The 15,039-nt window shown below is 35.5% G+C and overlaps 1 protein-coding gene across 1 annotated transcript in view; it reads left to right on the plus strand.

The window, feature by feature from the left end:
• The window catches only part of LOC133516818 (TWiK family of potassium channels protein 7), a 45,522-nt gene that overhangs the window by 16,817 nt on the left and 13,666 nt on the right, over positions 1-15,039 (plus strand). Inside the window, exons 3-7 of the mRNA XM_061849804.1 lie at positions 853-1,005; positions 1,476-1,599; positions 2,396-2,554; positions 3,069-3,269; positions 4,042-4,250. Coding sequence (XP_061705788.1) covers positions 853-1,005; positions 1,476-1,599; positions 2,396-2,554; positions 3,069-3,269; positions 4,042-4,250 — 846 coding nt within the window. The remainder of the gene's footprint in view (positions 1-852; positions 1,006-1,475; positions 1,600-2,395; positions 2,555-3,068; positions 3,270-4,041; positions 4,251-15,039) is intronic.

A 15,039-nucleotide genomic window follows, 5' to 3' on the forward strand; every position in this document is an offset into this window, starting at 1 on the left:
GGACTGGCCTGCGCTGTGCCATCGTGTAGAGGAGCCATAAGACATTTCACCTCTTGATACTCTCGAACAAATTTACAGTTCACTTTACATTGGACAGCTCTTAGCATACGTATGTACAACCAAATTTACTTGAACCGCAAATTAAATCAATTTTCATTTTTCATGCTCTGAAAGAACCCTCATTGTTGTTCTAAAAGTGTGCAGAAAGTGATATGTCTCTGAACTAGATAATTTGTTTATTGGTATTTGTTTATTGCTATACATACCAGCACTTACAGATAAACATTACGTGCTAATAGTGTGGTTACTATCATTTTCACGTGATTATACCCTGTAATATTATATGTATTCTATCAAATGTTTAATTTTCATAATTTTACTTTTTAAATACGATTTTTTTTTATGATAAGCAATTGAAATTTGGTTCGGAATGGATTTGTTATACAATTTCCATTCTGATATTTAACTCCCCATTCCATAAATAACAATACCTTTACCTAAACGGTTAATTGAAAGTACCCTCAAGAATTGATATAAAAATATATATTTAGTAATAAAAAAATTCTTTTCTGCATGTAAAGAAAAGTACGTGTGATTTTTTTTTATGTAATACCTCTGGTGTTGCAGGCGTCCATAGGCTACGGTGACTGCTTACCATCAGGCGGGCCGTATGCTAGTTTGCCGCCGACGTGGTATTAAAAAAAATGGAATAACTGAGGCTTCAAAATTAAAAAAATTAAACAATTGCTTTTGGGTCCCAGGAGGTTCAAACTGGACAACAGTTTATTAATAAATATATAGGGAAACTAATATTCATATGAGTTTTTATTTTACCTAACCTTGTTATTTCAGGTTTTCCAAGCATTAGAGCATCCCGCAGAGGTAGCCAAGCTCAAATCTCACAGAATGTGGGTCGAGCAGGCGCGAGACGCACTCATCCAGTTTGTGTCAGACCCTGGGAGAAATTGGACGGAAATAAGTTTTCAGCTAGCACTCTATGAAAGAGTAAGTATTTCGTATTTCTATTCCTGCAGTTGTACCCGAATTAAGTTAATGAGCTCATGGGCCATAAATACTCACTGTCGGACTATACAGGCCGGGAGTCCATAAATTTAAAAGTAATTTAATTAATTTGGGTTTTACATTATTTTGTGTGAGCTTGCATTTGCATCGGGCAATCACTTACTGGCCTTAGTAGGCGTATATTACCAATATATATATACAATGATTGAAATATAATAAAAATAATACTTCCCCGCAACATTCGACCGACATCAAAATCAAAGTGATTTGTTACGATTTAGTTAATGACAACCGTTTTCTCTCGAAACGGAAATTAAATAGAAAAAGTACCGTTATTTGGTAAGGATCGCAAAGCTATTCTTCCCTCTTAACAGTGAAACAGATTTGTTGCTAATTTTTTTTGTACATTTTGTAAGTAAGTGCATTAGTCAGTAAAATCAAAACAATTTTAGGTTCTAGAAAATGCAGCTTCAAATGGTTTGAAAATAGATAAAGAGAACAATTTCCCAGCCGCCGAAGAAAAGTGGAGTATTCTGCAGGCGGTGTTCTTCTCGTCCACCGTGCTCACCACTATAGGTGTGTACGAACATGTAAGCATACAGCCGCAGCCAAGGTCTAGACAAGGTAGAGGCCTAGACGAATTTAACACATTTTTAAGATCAATATTAGTTGATACAAGTTTGAAAATAGAGGCAGATCTCGCAAGTTCATTTTTGCGTAGGACTACAGACTCACAAAAATTTATCCTGATGTAAAAAAATAGTAGGAATTAACAATAATGTCAACATTAGGATTTTTGTTACATTAGGTTGAATTTATGAGAGTCTGACAGACATCTGTAACCTCTTCACACTTAAACCGTTGACCCGATTTAAATGGAGTTCTAGATGCGAGGTCGCAGGCAGAAGCTAGTCTTTCATAATCGTTTTTAAGATTCCGTACCTCAAAAGGAACAAAAAGGAACCCTAATAGGATCACCTTGTTGTACGTTCGTCTGTCCATCTGTCTGTCAAGATCTTTTATCTCGAGAACGCATATCTAGTTGAAATTAAAACCATATACTTACTTAAGTCTACAATCTACACTTTAAAGTAAAAAAAGTAATGGCCGTTTATGTCGCAAAAAAACTTATATTTCGACACTCTCAAGGTAATCAAAAAGATAAAAAATATTGGGTACTTCCCGTTGACCTAGTACTATGGAATTTGGCAAAGAAAATCGTATTACACTACAAATACAGGGAAAAAACTGAAAATTACAGATCTGTAAGAAAAAAAGACATACTTAAGTTAATTTTTTACTTGTCCAGGTTTTTTTAACCTAAACATTCTCGAAATATTTTTAGTAGATATTATCAAAATATTTTTTACAGGGTACGGCAATATAGTTCCAGTGACATTTTGGGGACGATTATTCTGCATATTCTATGCACTTATTGGAATACCCCTGACATTGACGGTTATCGCAGACTTGGGCAGAGTGTTTGCTACCGTTGTTTCTGTTATTGCTAAGCAGTTGCCTGCAATGCCAAGTAAGTTACAAATTATAAGTTATTTCTATCCACAATTTCATTGTCGATAATGTCGATACAAGCTTTTATTTTATCACCATTTATGATTCTTTTTTTCAACAGTCACTACGCCAAGACGATGTTAAACATACTCAAATTAATCAAGAGTGTCTTGTTTTACCACTTAGGTGGCATGAAGGAGCCAGATTTGCTTTATTTCGGTAGTTATAGAGCGAATTGTATGTTAAATCTCATACAATCTTCGTTTCGATACTACCGAAATAATGCATTGACTATTTTAAAACTTGGATCTGTCGTGCCACGTCTCTATCATATGATATTTGATGGTCAGCGATCGTTCATAATACCAAATTTTAACCCAACGGAATATCAAGTAGTTCTTATTTAGTTTCCGAGATTTGACTCACATAATTATGTTAACTTACACGGCAAGTTTAATACAAGCTTGTTAAAATTTACATAAATACTTAACTAAATACATCCATGTTAAATACATATTGTCCTTGCTTCTCAGGATGCTGCAATAAAGTATCTGAAGCCAACACGGCGAGCCAGAGATCGCTGTATGCTTTTTGGGCCGTGGGCTTTCTGTTCGTATACTTGTCGGCGGGAGCTGGCCTCTTCAAGATGTGGGAAGACGATTGGACTTTCTACGACGGATTTTACTTCTGCTTTATAACAATGACCACAATCGGCTTCGGTGATCTTGTACCAAGTAAAGCCTCATTATACAGGGTGATTCATGAGACGTGAGCAGGACTAAGCCTACACAATCAGTAAATGCTAATGAACCGTTCATCATCATATTTAAGTAAAACAATCTCGCTTTATTTCTGTTATTTAACTTTTTGGGAAGGACAAATTTGATAATCTACAATCATGGACACCCTACAACACTTAATTAAGAAAGATAAAACCTCTTTGACCGTTATGACAGCAATTTGATTATGAAGAAAACAAAATGTCACACTGAGTGAGATACGATTTTTCGAAAGTAACCAGACTCCGATGACATTCAATTTGTCACTTGTTATGGATAAAACAAATAGGGTGACCATACATGGCGTAAATAAATTATAACATTTTTTTTTGAACAGTAAAAAATAAAAGAACGTTAATCTCACAAATACTGGTACGAAACAGTTGCTTATAACTTACTGAATGCTCAAGCTTGATCCTGCTCACGTCTCCTGAATCACCCTGTATAAAATAAACTCTTCGAGCATAAGTTACTCACTACTTTACTGAAAAAATCATTCACATGATATGTATTAAGAATACCTAAATAAGCATATTTATTCTAATAATTGAGATATATATACATCTTTGCTTGTTATTTAGCTTAAATTTCACATGACTTTGACTGACATGACATGACTCTTACCGCTAGGCTACCAGCGCTGGATGAAAAATTATATGCGGTTAAAATGTTAAACAGCCTACGTCAGGATGCCTACGTTGAACTTACACGATTCCCACGATTTCAGACAAGCCGAAGTACATGCTGCTTTGTACGCTGTACATCCTGATTGGGCTGGCGCTGACGTCGACCATCATCGAGCTGGTGCGGCGGCAGTACGCGCGCTCCTGGCAGCAGCTGCGCGCGCTCTCGGGCCCGCTGGCCGACACGCTCCGCCGGCTCGGCGACGCCGGCCGGGGAGTCGACGTGTCGGCGCTGCAGAAGGTGCTCACAGTGGTAAGTTTTAACATCGTACTCCTGGTTTGTTGAATTCGAGTTTTACCCTTTTCTTGACAAATTAAAACAAAATTGTGAGTTCATGGCTTGCTTGCACCTGGTAGAGAAAAATAATACTCTAATAAAAAAATACAAACACAGGGTATAATTTTTTTATGTAATAGGAGTCTAACGAGCAGACAAATTACCTGATTAAGTATGTATGTAAAGGCAATATTTAATACTTTAGTGGCATTTTTTCTAATTGGACTCCGAGTTAATTATCTCGATTAGGAATAACGATTTCTCAACCCAATGAAACTTGAGATTTTCACTTTATTAAAACTAAATCATCTAAAACCAAGAAAAGAAAAGATAGCTTGGCATCTTGAGGTTTCCTAAGTACTTATAGTTTATCAATTCAAGGCAATTAAAACAATGTCACATTTATTTACATAGGACATACATTAGCTTAAAAAGAAAATAAATTGTATTCTCAGCGTATCCAGTTTAATTAAATACATATACCGACTGATCTTGTTTGTAAGGTTTTTAATCCTGTTAGTCGGGTTGGGCATTAATCTCAGCCAAACCCATGCCACAGAAAAAAAAAAGTAAAATAAATGGAAATGTTTTATTTTAACTCACGACTTTTTTTTTCAACAGAAGTCAGTGAATGGTACCGCTGTAAATACAGCAGTAAGTACCTAATGGTCCGCTTGTTTAGTTTTGTAGTTCGCAAACATAATTATAATGGTATTAAGTAAAAAAAATCCAAACAATCTAATAATATTTACGCCAACAAGCTTTCGGACTTGTACAGAGTGGGCCAGTGATAAATTCTCATTTCGTCTCGATCTCTTTCGTTAATTATAAAATCTAGATAAGTACATGAGAAAGACGTCATTTAAAAGAAAACAAACTACCTATTTTTTTATTCGAAATGGTACCTTACATGGGAAAACGGCGAGCGTTTTGCATTCCAGCCTTTTTTGAAACCAATCGTTCTTATGTGACTGTTCGTTGGCGTTTTCGACTTAATTACGCAAGTAGGCACAAATTTAATCAAACAATGGATATTCGTATTTGAGGCTAATCAATCGATACTAAAATCTCGACGTCAAGGACGTGCACGGTGAAATAATGAAAACATTGAACGGGTGAGAGCGCCTGTGAGACGCATTCAAGGAACTAAACGCGTAAACGAGCTACGGCTTTGGGGTTGTGCAGAACAACTTTACGGCTACATTTTACGGCTTGATCGGCTACAGCTTTACAAAAACGTAAAATGTATTTTAATATCTCAAATTCTAAATATACGTTTTATTTAAAAACACCAAAATTGACTGATTATTTAAATTCAAAAAAAATCATTTATCATTGGCCCACCCTGTATTTATAATAATAAGCCACAGTTTTTTTACAAGCAAGTACATTATTGAGCTAATTGTTTTTACTAAAGTAGATTCTACAATATGATGGTAAACATCTTTCTATTAGAATGTATAATATATCCAGTTACATTATGAATTATGATTCACCTACCGCAAAAATCTCAATGAACCTCGCTGCCTTTAACCGCTTTACTTTTTATAATATTTTTATTATGTCTATTAAAAATGAACTATTTTATATCAATTTTGCTTAATTGCTAAATTTACTATGACAGATAGTTACCGCTTAGACATCACAAAAGGAATCTGACAAATTCCGGGCGACTTTGTCCAGAGTTCTATTTCGTTACCATCTTAACCTATCCACAGTGCCATGTAGTTAGCGTACAATTCCTAAATTGTCACCTTCTTAAGAGGCTGTCAACACCCAATGTCCTTGAAATTGATGTTACTTAAACAGTTTTTTAAGAAAGACTATTTGTTTTAGTCAAGTAAGAAAAATATATGTTCATATTTAATTATATTTCAAAGACCATGGTTGTACTCAATACATGATTGAACGAAATCTGCTCGATAGAAAATAATTTCAAAGATTGGTCTTAAAATCACAATTTAACGGTTTTATGTCTTTATTGTTTTGACTTATGGGTCTGCAATTAAAATCACAATTTTAAAACATTTATATCTAAACCGCTGTTGAGTAAAATATTACACTAATAATCCACTTTTTTTTATTTAAATATTTTTCTTATTATTCCCTTGCCCAGGCCCAGTAACAATGCGACAGTGCTATCTCATTTACTCCGATACAAATAGACAGTGTGCGCGCTTTAGGTATTGACAGCCTCTTAAGTCGTCCACATTGTTATATTGTCCATATCTTATCTTGTCCATATTCCTATCCGCTGGGTGCATGACTGGTTTTGTGACAATTAGCGCCATTTCACCCCCCACCGCCCTCGCACCTTGCCAATATGGTCCTCAGTGATAACTCGTCACCATTCGTATGTCTTGTATAGTATAGAAAGCGAAGGCAATATAACAATGGTGACAAGTTAGCATTGTGGACGAGTTAAGATAGAAGATAAGAGACCACACAGGAATGTCGACGAAACAGTACAGTGGGTCCACTGTCAAATGGTCATTTGGCAATGAGGACAACTTATGAAGGTGACGAAATACAACTGTGGACAAAGTCCTGAGCTTTCGTTACAGTTTTCGTTTGAATCTGACTTCTATTTTTAGAGTTATATAAAACTGTTTAGCTGTACCCAAGGTTACGCCTCGCAAGTGGTGTCATTTCTCTCTCTACCCCAGGGGATGAATTTCCAAAAATAAAGTAGGTAGCGTTTGTCCATTTCCATGGCTTTAGCTTTACTATACCTGCTTGCCAAATATAACCAATATTGGTTTAATAAAACAAAAAGATAATAATAATATGATAATATGACCATGAAAAGATAATAGACAAATTGAGATAGTATACTTACCCATGCATTTATAATATTCAATTCATATTCAATAAAATTATAGTCCAGAAGTTCAACACGTAAACAAGTACCTACCAATAACAATCTTTTTTTTGGTGTTGTCTGAATTTTTTCTTCTTCTTCTTTTTGTTCCATAGTTTGGAGCTTTTGGACTAACAGCCCATTCCAACAATATAATGTGATACTGATCTAACTCTCATCCCAATATGATAAGATTCCAATCTCCTTCCGCGGACCTGTTGAATTATGTCAACTTTCGTCCATAAACGTCACTTTTGACAGTGACAGATCAGTATCAAGTATCGGCAACGCGCATGTAACATCTCTGGAGTTGCAGGCATCCACAGGCTGCAGTGACTGCTTACCATCAGCTGGGCCGTATGCTTGTTTACCACCGACGTGGTATAAAAAAGTATCAGCATATCAGTATCATGTTATTAAATACTCGAATCGACCTGTAACTTACCTATAATGAGTTGGGCGGTGTGACGGTACTTACCTATAGCACAAAATAAAAAATAAACAGAAGGTCCGTTCTCGCCGTTCTTGAAAATACATACCTAAACTTGCCCGACTCACTAGGGTTGCTTCTGTATTAATATCGAATTTTAAAAAGGAGTAGGTAACATAAGTTTACAGACATACATACATCGATTCGTTTATACATACAACTTATCATGTTTACATTCCTTAGAGACTGCATTTTGACGTACATGACAGTAGGTACCTACGTAGCGGCGGCGACGTCAAGTGAGCAACGCGCGCACAGCCCGACTAAGCTTTGCCCGAGAGTGCCCGAGAACGCCTGTAAATGTAACGTCTGTGTGCGTAAATGTAACGTCTGTGTGCGTAAATGTAACGTCTGTGTGCGTGCGGCGAAAATGGCACTTTGTAGTCTTTGTACTGAGCGGACTCTGCTCCGGCGCGCGCCGCCGCTATTTACTTTGTGCCTACAGGTACGTGTAATTTATTGTGTAAATTTCAAGCAATAGCAAGTAGTAAAAATATAAGATGTACCTATGTACCTCATAGGTATTTGGTTGTCACTTCCATACTAAAATCTAATGCTTATAATCTACTTACTAGTATTTGAACTACTTTAAGTGTCCTTACGCTTATTTTCCTTCCTCCTTCCATTTTTAGAATAGGTATCGTATTTGCAGTTAGTACGTATTTGTAGTTAATGCACTGATTCAAACTCAATGCTTTATTCAGTTTTGATAAAATTGAACTTACGGCCTTTATGCGTGGCATAATAACCGTGTGTGTCACAAGAAAACTATTTCATGTAGAGTAGCCATCAGATATATCGGAGCGGCCGAAGTATTCACAATATCTGAACGAAGCCTCTATTATCAAGACGTTAAAGTGCATGTTCAGATACTTTTGAGCACCTTGTTCGTTTCGACTTATCTGATGGCGACTGTAATTGTTTACGTGAAAACAAGTTATAGGTAAAATTGAGTTTATAAAACAAATCTCCTCATTTGTCTGTTTGTGCATACATACATGCACAAACAGACAAATGAGGAACATGTATGTTCACATTGAACCCAAAAAGTACTAAATGAATTTTCATGCGGTTTTCACATAATATATAAATTCTTGAGGAGGGTTTAGGTGTATAATTTGTTAAGGTATTTTGTAACCTGTGTGTGCGAAGCCGGGGCGAGTCGATAGTATCAATTGAATTAAGCTCTTTTTATTTAGAAGACATTGCCTAGATTAATTAGTACTTTAAAAGTAGATGTAATTGTCAGCTTCATTTCCTGTTATCTTAATTAGAACCAACACTTTTCCAAGATTAAAGAAAAACATTCTCAAAAGTATCAACTAAAAAATCATAAAAACGGTCGCGTAAAATTTAAAAGCACTTGTCGACCGACGTATCGTCAGACCTGTTGGCAAACGCTTTCAATCAATAAACAGCTGTCTGGGCCTGTCGACTGATCTCCGGACCATCCAACGTGATCAGTGGAGCCGAGCCGTCCGAACGAAAATTGCGATGCTGTTGTAAACAATTGACATTATTCTACATATTAGTACCGTCACGGCTATAAATATGCATCTATCCTTTCACCTTATCACAATGGCATAAGATACAACAGTGTATACATATTTGTGACTGTGACTGTGTTACCTAACCCACAAGTCAGCTGTTTAAAGACATTCGTTACTTGTGTATATATAGGACACTATCAAATGGGTTGGTGACTGAGTTTTTATGTTTTGTTTGTCTATAAAAGTAACTCACCAAGTGCAATTTCGTGCTGCACTGCAGTGCTGAAATAAAATCATCGCATAAGTTATATGTATTATTAAATAGTAGACAACGCCCCTATCATATTTAACCCAGATAACCTAAATAAATAACCCCTGGATTTTTTTATGATTTTTCGATATAGTGTCAATTAGTAATTACAAAAAAAAACCGGCTGAACTAAAGAAAAGTAAAGCTGGTCGGGTCGGATCGGGTTTGTGACCATTTTCTCCACTCACGATGGATGTAGGTAAGTGACTCGCTTTGTATACTTAGTCGCCATCAAATAATTATATTAGAGCGGCCAAGGTGGTCAAACATATCTGAACATGCTCTTTAATGTCTTGATAATTATTTGTGAACACCTTGGCCGCTCCGATATATATCATGGCGACTGTACGGGATTTTATCTATAAAAGTTCTCCGTTTTTGTTGCGTTTGAGTGTAGTCTGTGTTAGTATTTACTAAGTAATTTGGCCGGCGGGGTAAATAATTTAGCCAACTACGTGTCAATTTTCTTGTTTGTATCCGTTTTCCTTATGAAAAAGTAGGGTACAATTTCTCGACAGCTTGTGGTCCAATAAAGAACGTCGTGGTTTCATATTGAGGTGTTTTTCTTTTGCGAAAAAATGTTCATGTGTCGAAAATCTTCATGTTAAATTAAATAATAATATCATTTATTTTCAGGCAACTGAGAATAATAACATACCACTATAAAAATAATAAAACACTTAAAAAGATAAATAATAATCATGTTGGTGACAGTTCTCTGTTGCGTCACCTTACGGTGTAAGATTCGTCGCACGAAATCACCAAAATACTTACCTCACCCTTCAAAACCTAACTAAGCCTGTACCCCTAGTGTAAATTTATTCGATTGCGAGACGTAACGTACGCGTTTGCGGTAATTCTCATTTTGTATGGGATTTTGAGTTTCCAAAACGTCCCGATTGGCGCGTTATTTCTTAATCCCGTACAAACAGAGACTTAACGCAAACGTTAGGTACGCTATCGATAAAATTTACACTAGGGGTTCTGAACTCGCCGCTTTCTTTACAGACGTCGTATGTCGTATATTGTCAAATACAGGTAGTAAATAAAGTATACAACGGTTAAACTATCTCGTAATTTCACTTACCTACTGATGAGTAAGTACGAGATTTTGTCGATGTATGTAATATTTGTATTCTGAGGACAGTCAGCTGCAAAAATATGTATCGAGAGAATCGTCTCATAAATATGGTACTACGCTCTTATTACACTGGAATAAGATGCTATGGGACATATTTTTGAGTAAGGTGTGTACACCCATATTTTTATTTTTTACACTTGACTGTACTTACTCTCTTTTCTGGCCTCTGCCGACAGGCACACGCACACCACACTAAGAGACATTTTGTAATATAGACTTATATCTTAAGTAAATATTTGTATTTACAAGTATTATTATATGAAATAAATGCCTATTTAATTTAATTTAAAAAAGTACTTCTTAGATACATTATGCAGATTGTTTGTACCATAATGTATTTTTACGTGATAGATATTTGCTTAAGTATATTATTTAATAATTAACTATTAAATAAAAACATTTAAAAACCCCTAAGCTATATGGCAAAAATGCCTTACATTATTTTGGAAAAGAGCTGATCGATCAAACTGCTAGATCGATTTCTATCAAACATTAGCTAAGAACCACCGCTTTTACGTAAAAACCACATCGAAATCGGTTCATCCATTGGAGAGCTATGATGCCACAGATAGACGGACAAACATTTGTCCGCATTTTCGTTAGTCATAATTTGGTTTTTCGCAGACACGCGTAACTTTTCAGGATTGCCATAAAACAAACCCAACCTAACCTAACTTATGAAAAAATCGTGAAAGTAAAGCTTAGTAAAGACTTTCAAGAAGAAAAAAAAAGAGTAGTAAACCTGACCTGGACAGCCATTTTTGAGTTTTTGACTGCGGAACCCTACACTGAGCATGACCCGACATGCTCTTGGTCGGTTTTTAATTATAGGAGTTAGGAACGAAAAACAAATTCCATCCAAACTTGTAAAAGCTCCTATCTCTTATAATTATCAAAAAGTCGAAAAATATATGGTTGATATAAATCTAATTGTATCAATATCAAGAGAAAATGGGAATTACGTTTGTATGAAAAGGCGGTTTCGGGGCGGTCGTCCACCTTCGTCTTAATACCTCTACGTAGGTACATAAATGTTATGACCGCTCTTTGAAACATGCTGCAGACTTGAGCTTAGTGTAGCAATGCGGCAAACCAAGCTTTGAAAAACTGGCGCTGGCTTGATTATTGTAGGTTCTCACACGATCGGCGACGCTGTGCCCGCTGTGTGTGTTGGACCCGATCGAGGTCGCAGTTTGTTCAATGTCGCAATGGCACCCTTTTAGTTTTACTGCCTAATAAAATGCGTTGAGCGCGTCGGTAAAGTTAACTTTATTTGCCGATGCTTAACATTGATGCTCTACGCTTTAATTGGTAATTCCAAGGCAAGTTTTAGTTTAGAATTACATACTTTCTGTACATTCATATTAGGCGTACTATCACCGTTATTCATTAGGCTCACTTTAGGTAAAAGTAAGACGCACCCGGAAAAATAAATGTGAACCTACTTAAAACTTCATAAGGTCAATGTGAGAAAACCGTCTATCAGATAAGACTGTCTAAGGTCAATGTGAGAAAACCGTCTATCAGATAAGACTGTCTACAAGCTCTTGCGTGGCTTCTAACTCTTGCGTTTGTCCACATATTCCAGTTACAGAAGGTCGGTAGAGCAGAAGGAGCGTGGCTATTGCCTTTCTGACTTTTTACCGAATATTTTATACCTCATGTACTTAATACAGTGTTCCTTTTGCAGATACTAACTGTTTAAAAATATAAGCAGTATCAAATCCAAACATAAAAAATAAACATATTCCATAAAACTACTCAAATTAAATGATATTTATTGCACTTCAAAAATAACTACACACCAATATCATATATTCATATCATATCATACTTGCTTCGGTGTCTGAGTGAAAAGTACGTACTTATTCAAATATGTACTTACGAGAGTTCTATCCCTATGACGGTCTTTTCAACCAAACTTTTTATAAGCCGGTGTTACCTACATTGACCTTGCAAATAACAGTGCACACTACCGCTTTAATTAACATACGTAACATCAACTTACGTAATTTTTTTTTTATACTACGTCGGTGGGAAACAAGCATACGGCCTGCCTGATGGTAAGCAGTCTCCGTAGCCTATGTACACAGAGTTACATGCAATTATTCTCGCAAAATAACAACGTAATTTTAAACGTTATTCACGGCACTGTGTTTGCAATTGCGAACTAGCTTCACACTCGTATATGGGTAAATGTATACCCATAAATAAGAATACAAATTGTGAACATTGTAAATGGAAAAAAGTGCATTGAGCAAAGAGAAAATTTCGCTGCACAAACACAGAAAGGTAACTCCTTTTATTGGTCCCAATTCCAGCGTGCTATTTTCGTGAATAAAGTAAGAGCTGAATAATACTCTTTTGATTTACGTCAGGGCATTTTATTTCCACTCGCAGTACTCCCGTAATTTACTAGTGGTTTAAGCGTCCAGTAAAAATAGATGGACGTTTACAGTCGATATTTTATGGGATTACAGTTTTTATAATGCTTCCGATCTAGTCATAAAACTTATCTCACAACATGAAAGACATACGCAACTCCGTGGCCTTCGTAGCTATTGACTGGAGATAAGTATTTTACCGTGTATGCACGTCATGACATGACATACATTGTATGTATCTATATATAGCATACATGGGCCCACGCAACGTTTTTAAATTATGCTTTATGATTACTTTAATGAAAACAGTTAAATAGGTAATTATTTAGTACCTTTGAAATATTTTGGAATGAAAGAAAGAAACAAAAGAAAGAAAAGAAAGAAAATAAAGAAAAGAACGAAAAGAAAGAAAAGAAAGAAAAGAAAGAAAAGAAAGAAAAGAAAAAAGAAAGAAAATACATTTATTTATGACAAAACAAACACGAATGAAAAAACATGTTGACAATACAATGTATAACATTTAGCGCAAAATGCTATAAAAGGGTCACAAAGTCACAACTCAGCATGTAGCTGGCAAAGCCAGCGCTGTTCTTCCGTTGTGTTGTACTTTTTTCGTTATAGAATTGAATTATTTTCTTACGTAAGACGTACCTATAGGTACAACTATTTCCTTACTTATGAGTTGAGACGTAGTTAGAGCTTGTTAAGGTGCAGTAGATCCAGCCGGCAGGGTTTTAAAAAAATTAGCGCCTTTGTAGATCACAGTACGGTTACCAAAAAATTAATTAGCAATATTGAGGCTTTTCTCTAGTAACTTCATCGATTAGAAACCTGATTCCTTGACTTTCTATAGAAAGAAAAAACAAAAACATAACTGTAAAACGCATCTTGTTTAAGCGTATGGCGCAACATTGTAGGCAATATATTATACTAATAGGACAATTTAGTATAAGTCGACATCCAGGCCAACGCACCTTAATTTTGTAACACATTTGGCACAAAAGCTAAAAATACAAGGAATACTTCTAAAAATGTGCAAGATTATTTATGTTATGATCGAGATCATGAATTACTTTTATGTTAAATTTACAAAAAAAAAAAAATTAAATACATGATATTCGCGATCCCGGGCAAGCAGTCATCTCACTTCCGCTTAGAGTGAGAGAAGAACCTGAAACCACGGGGACTTGAACCTTCTACAAATCTTACTAAAAATATTAATTAAATCATTAATATACTTTTATCTATACGTAATAGCACTCTACAAACATAAACTGCTAAATTGCAGTATTAACGTACACGAATGCAATTTCAAATATACAGCAACTCGATGCCGCTCCCGAGCTGGGTCAATGTGTTTAATATATTTACAGACACGGCTGTTCATGTCCTTCGATACCTACACGTTTTTTATAAATACTTTTTCAATAAAAAAACTCACTCAACTACTTAAGAGTCAGCAGTAAGCTCGGTTCTCCATACAAACGTAATTACGCTCGCTCTCAATTTAAAACGACTAGCTAGATTGCTCTGAAATTTTGTACTTACAGTAGGAGAAGGTACATCTGTTTGTAATTAAATTATGTAGCTTCAGCTAGCTAGTTAAAAATAACAGCGAATTGAAGTTATTAATAAAAAAAGTAAAAAGCATTTATTTGTCCAACATAGGTTTAAATACATCAGTACAGGTCCCATAAACATCATCATCGTATCACTATGTTGTGCCCTAAGGCGTACAATTTTTCATTCATGGACTGTGACTGCATGCTGTGCACAGTTACCATTACTAATCATCTAACAAAAAATCACCTAAACTATAATATGCTTTGTCAACTAAAAATTTAAATAATTTACTTTTAAAACTAATCATGTCATCTGTATTTCTTAATTTATTCGGAATTTTACTAAAATTTTTTGGAGCCATTCCAAATATAGTTTTCCTAAATAACGCTGTTTTGGAAGGCAACGAATTTATTTTGTTTCTAAGACATATACTCTTAAACTGTTGGAATAACTGCGAATTCATAAAAAAACTTGTTTTACTCTATTTCGTTTGTTTTATAAGCTGGAGCTATCTAAACCAAATACAG

Source organism: Cydia pomonella, chromosome 4 (assembly GCF_033807575.1).
Source record: "Cydia pomonella isolate Wapato2018A chromosome 4, ilCydPomo1, whole genome shotgun sequence".
Classification (NCBI taxonomy): Eukaryota; Metazoa; Arthropoda; class Insecta; order Lepidoptera; family Tortricidae; genus Cydia; species Cydia pomonella.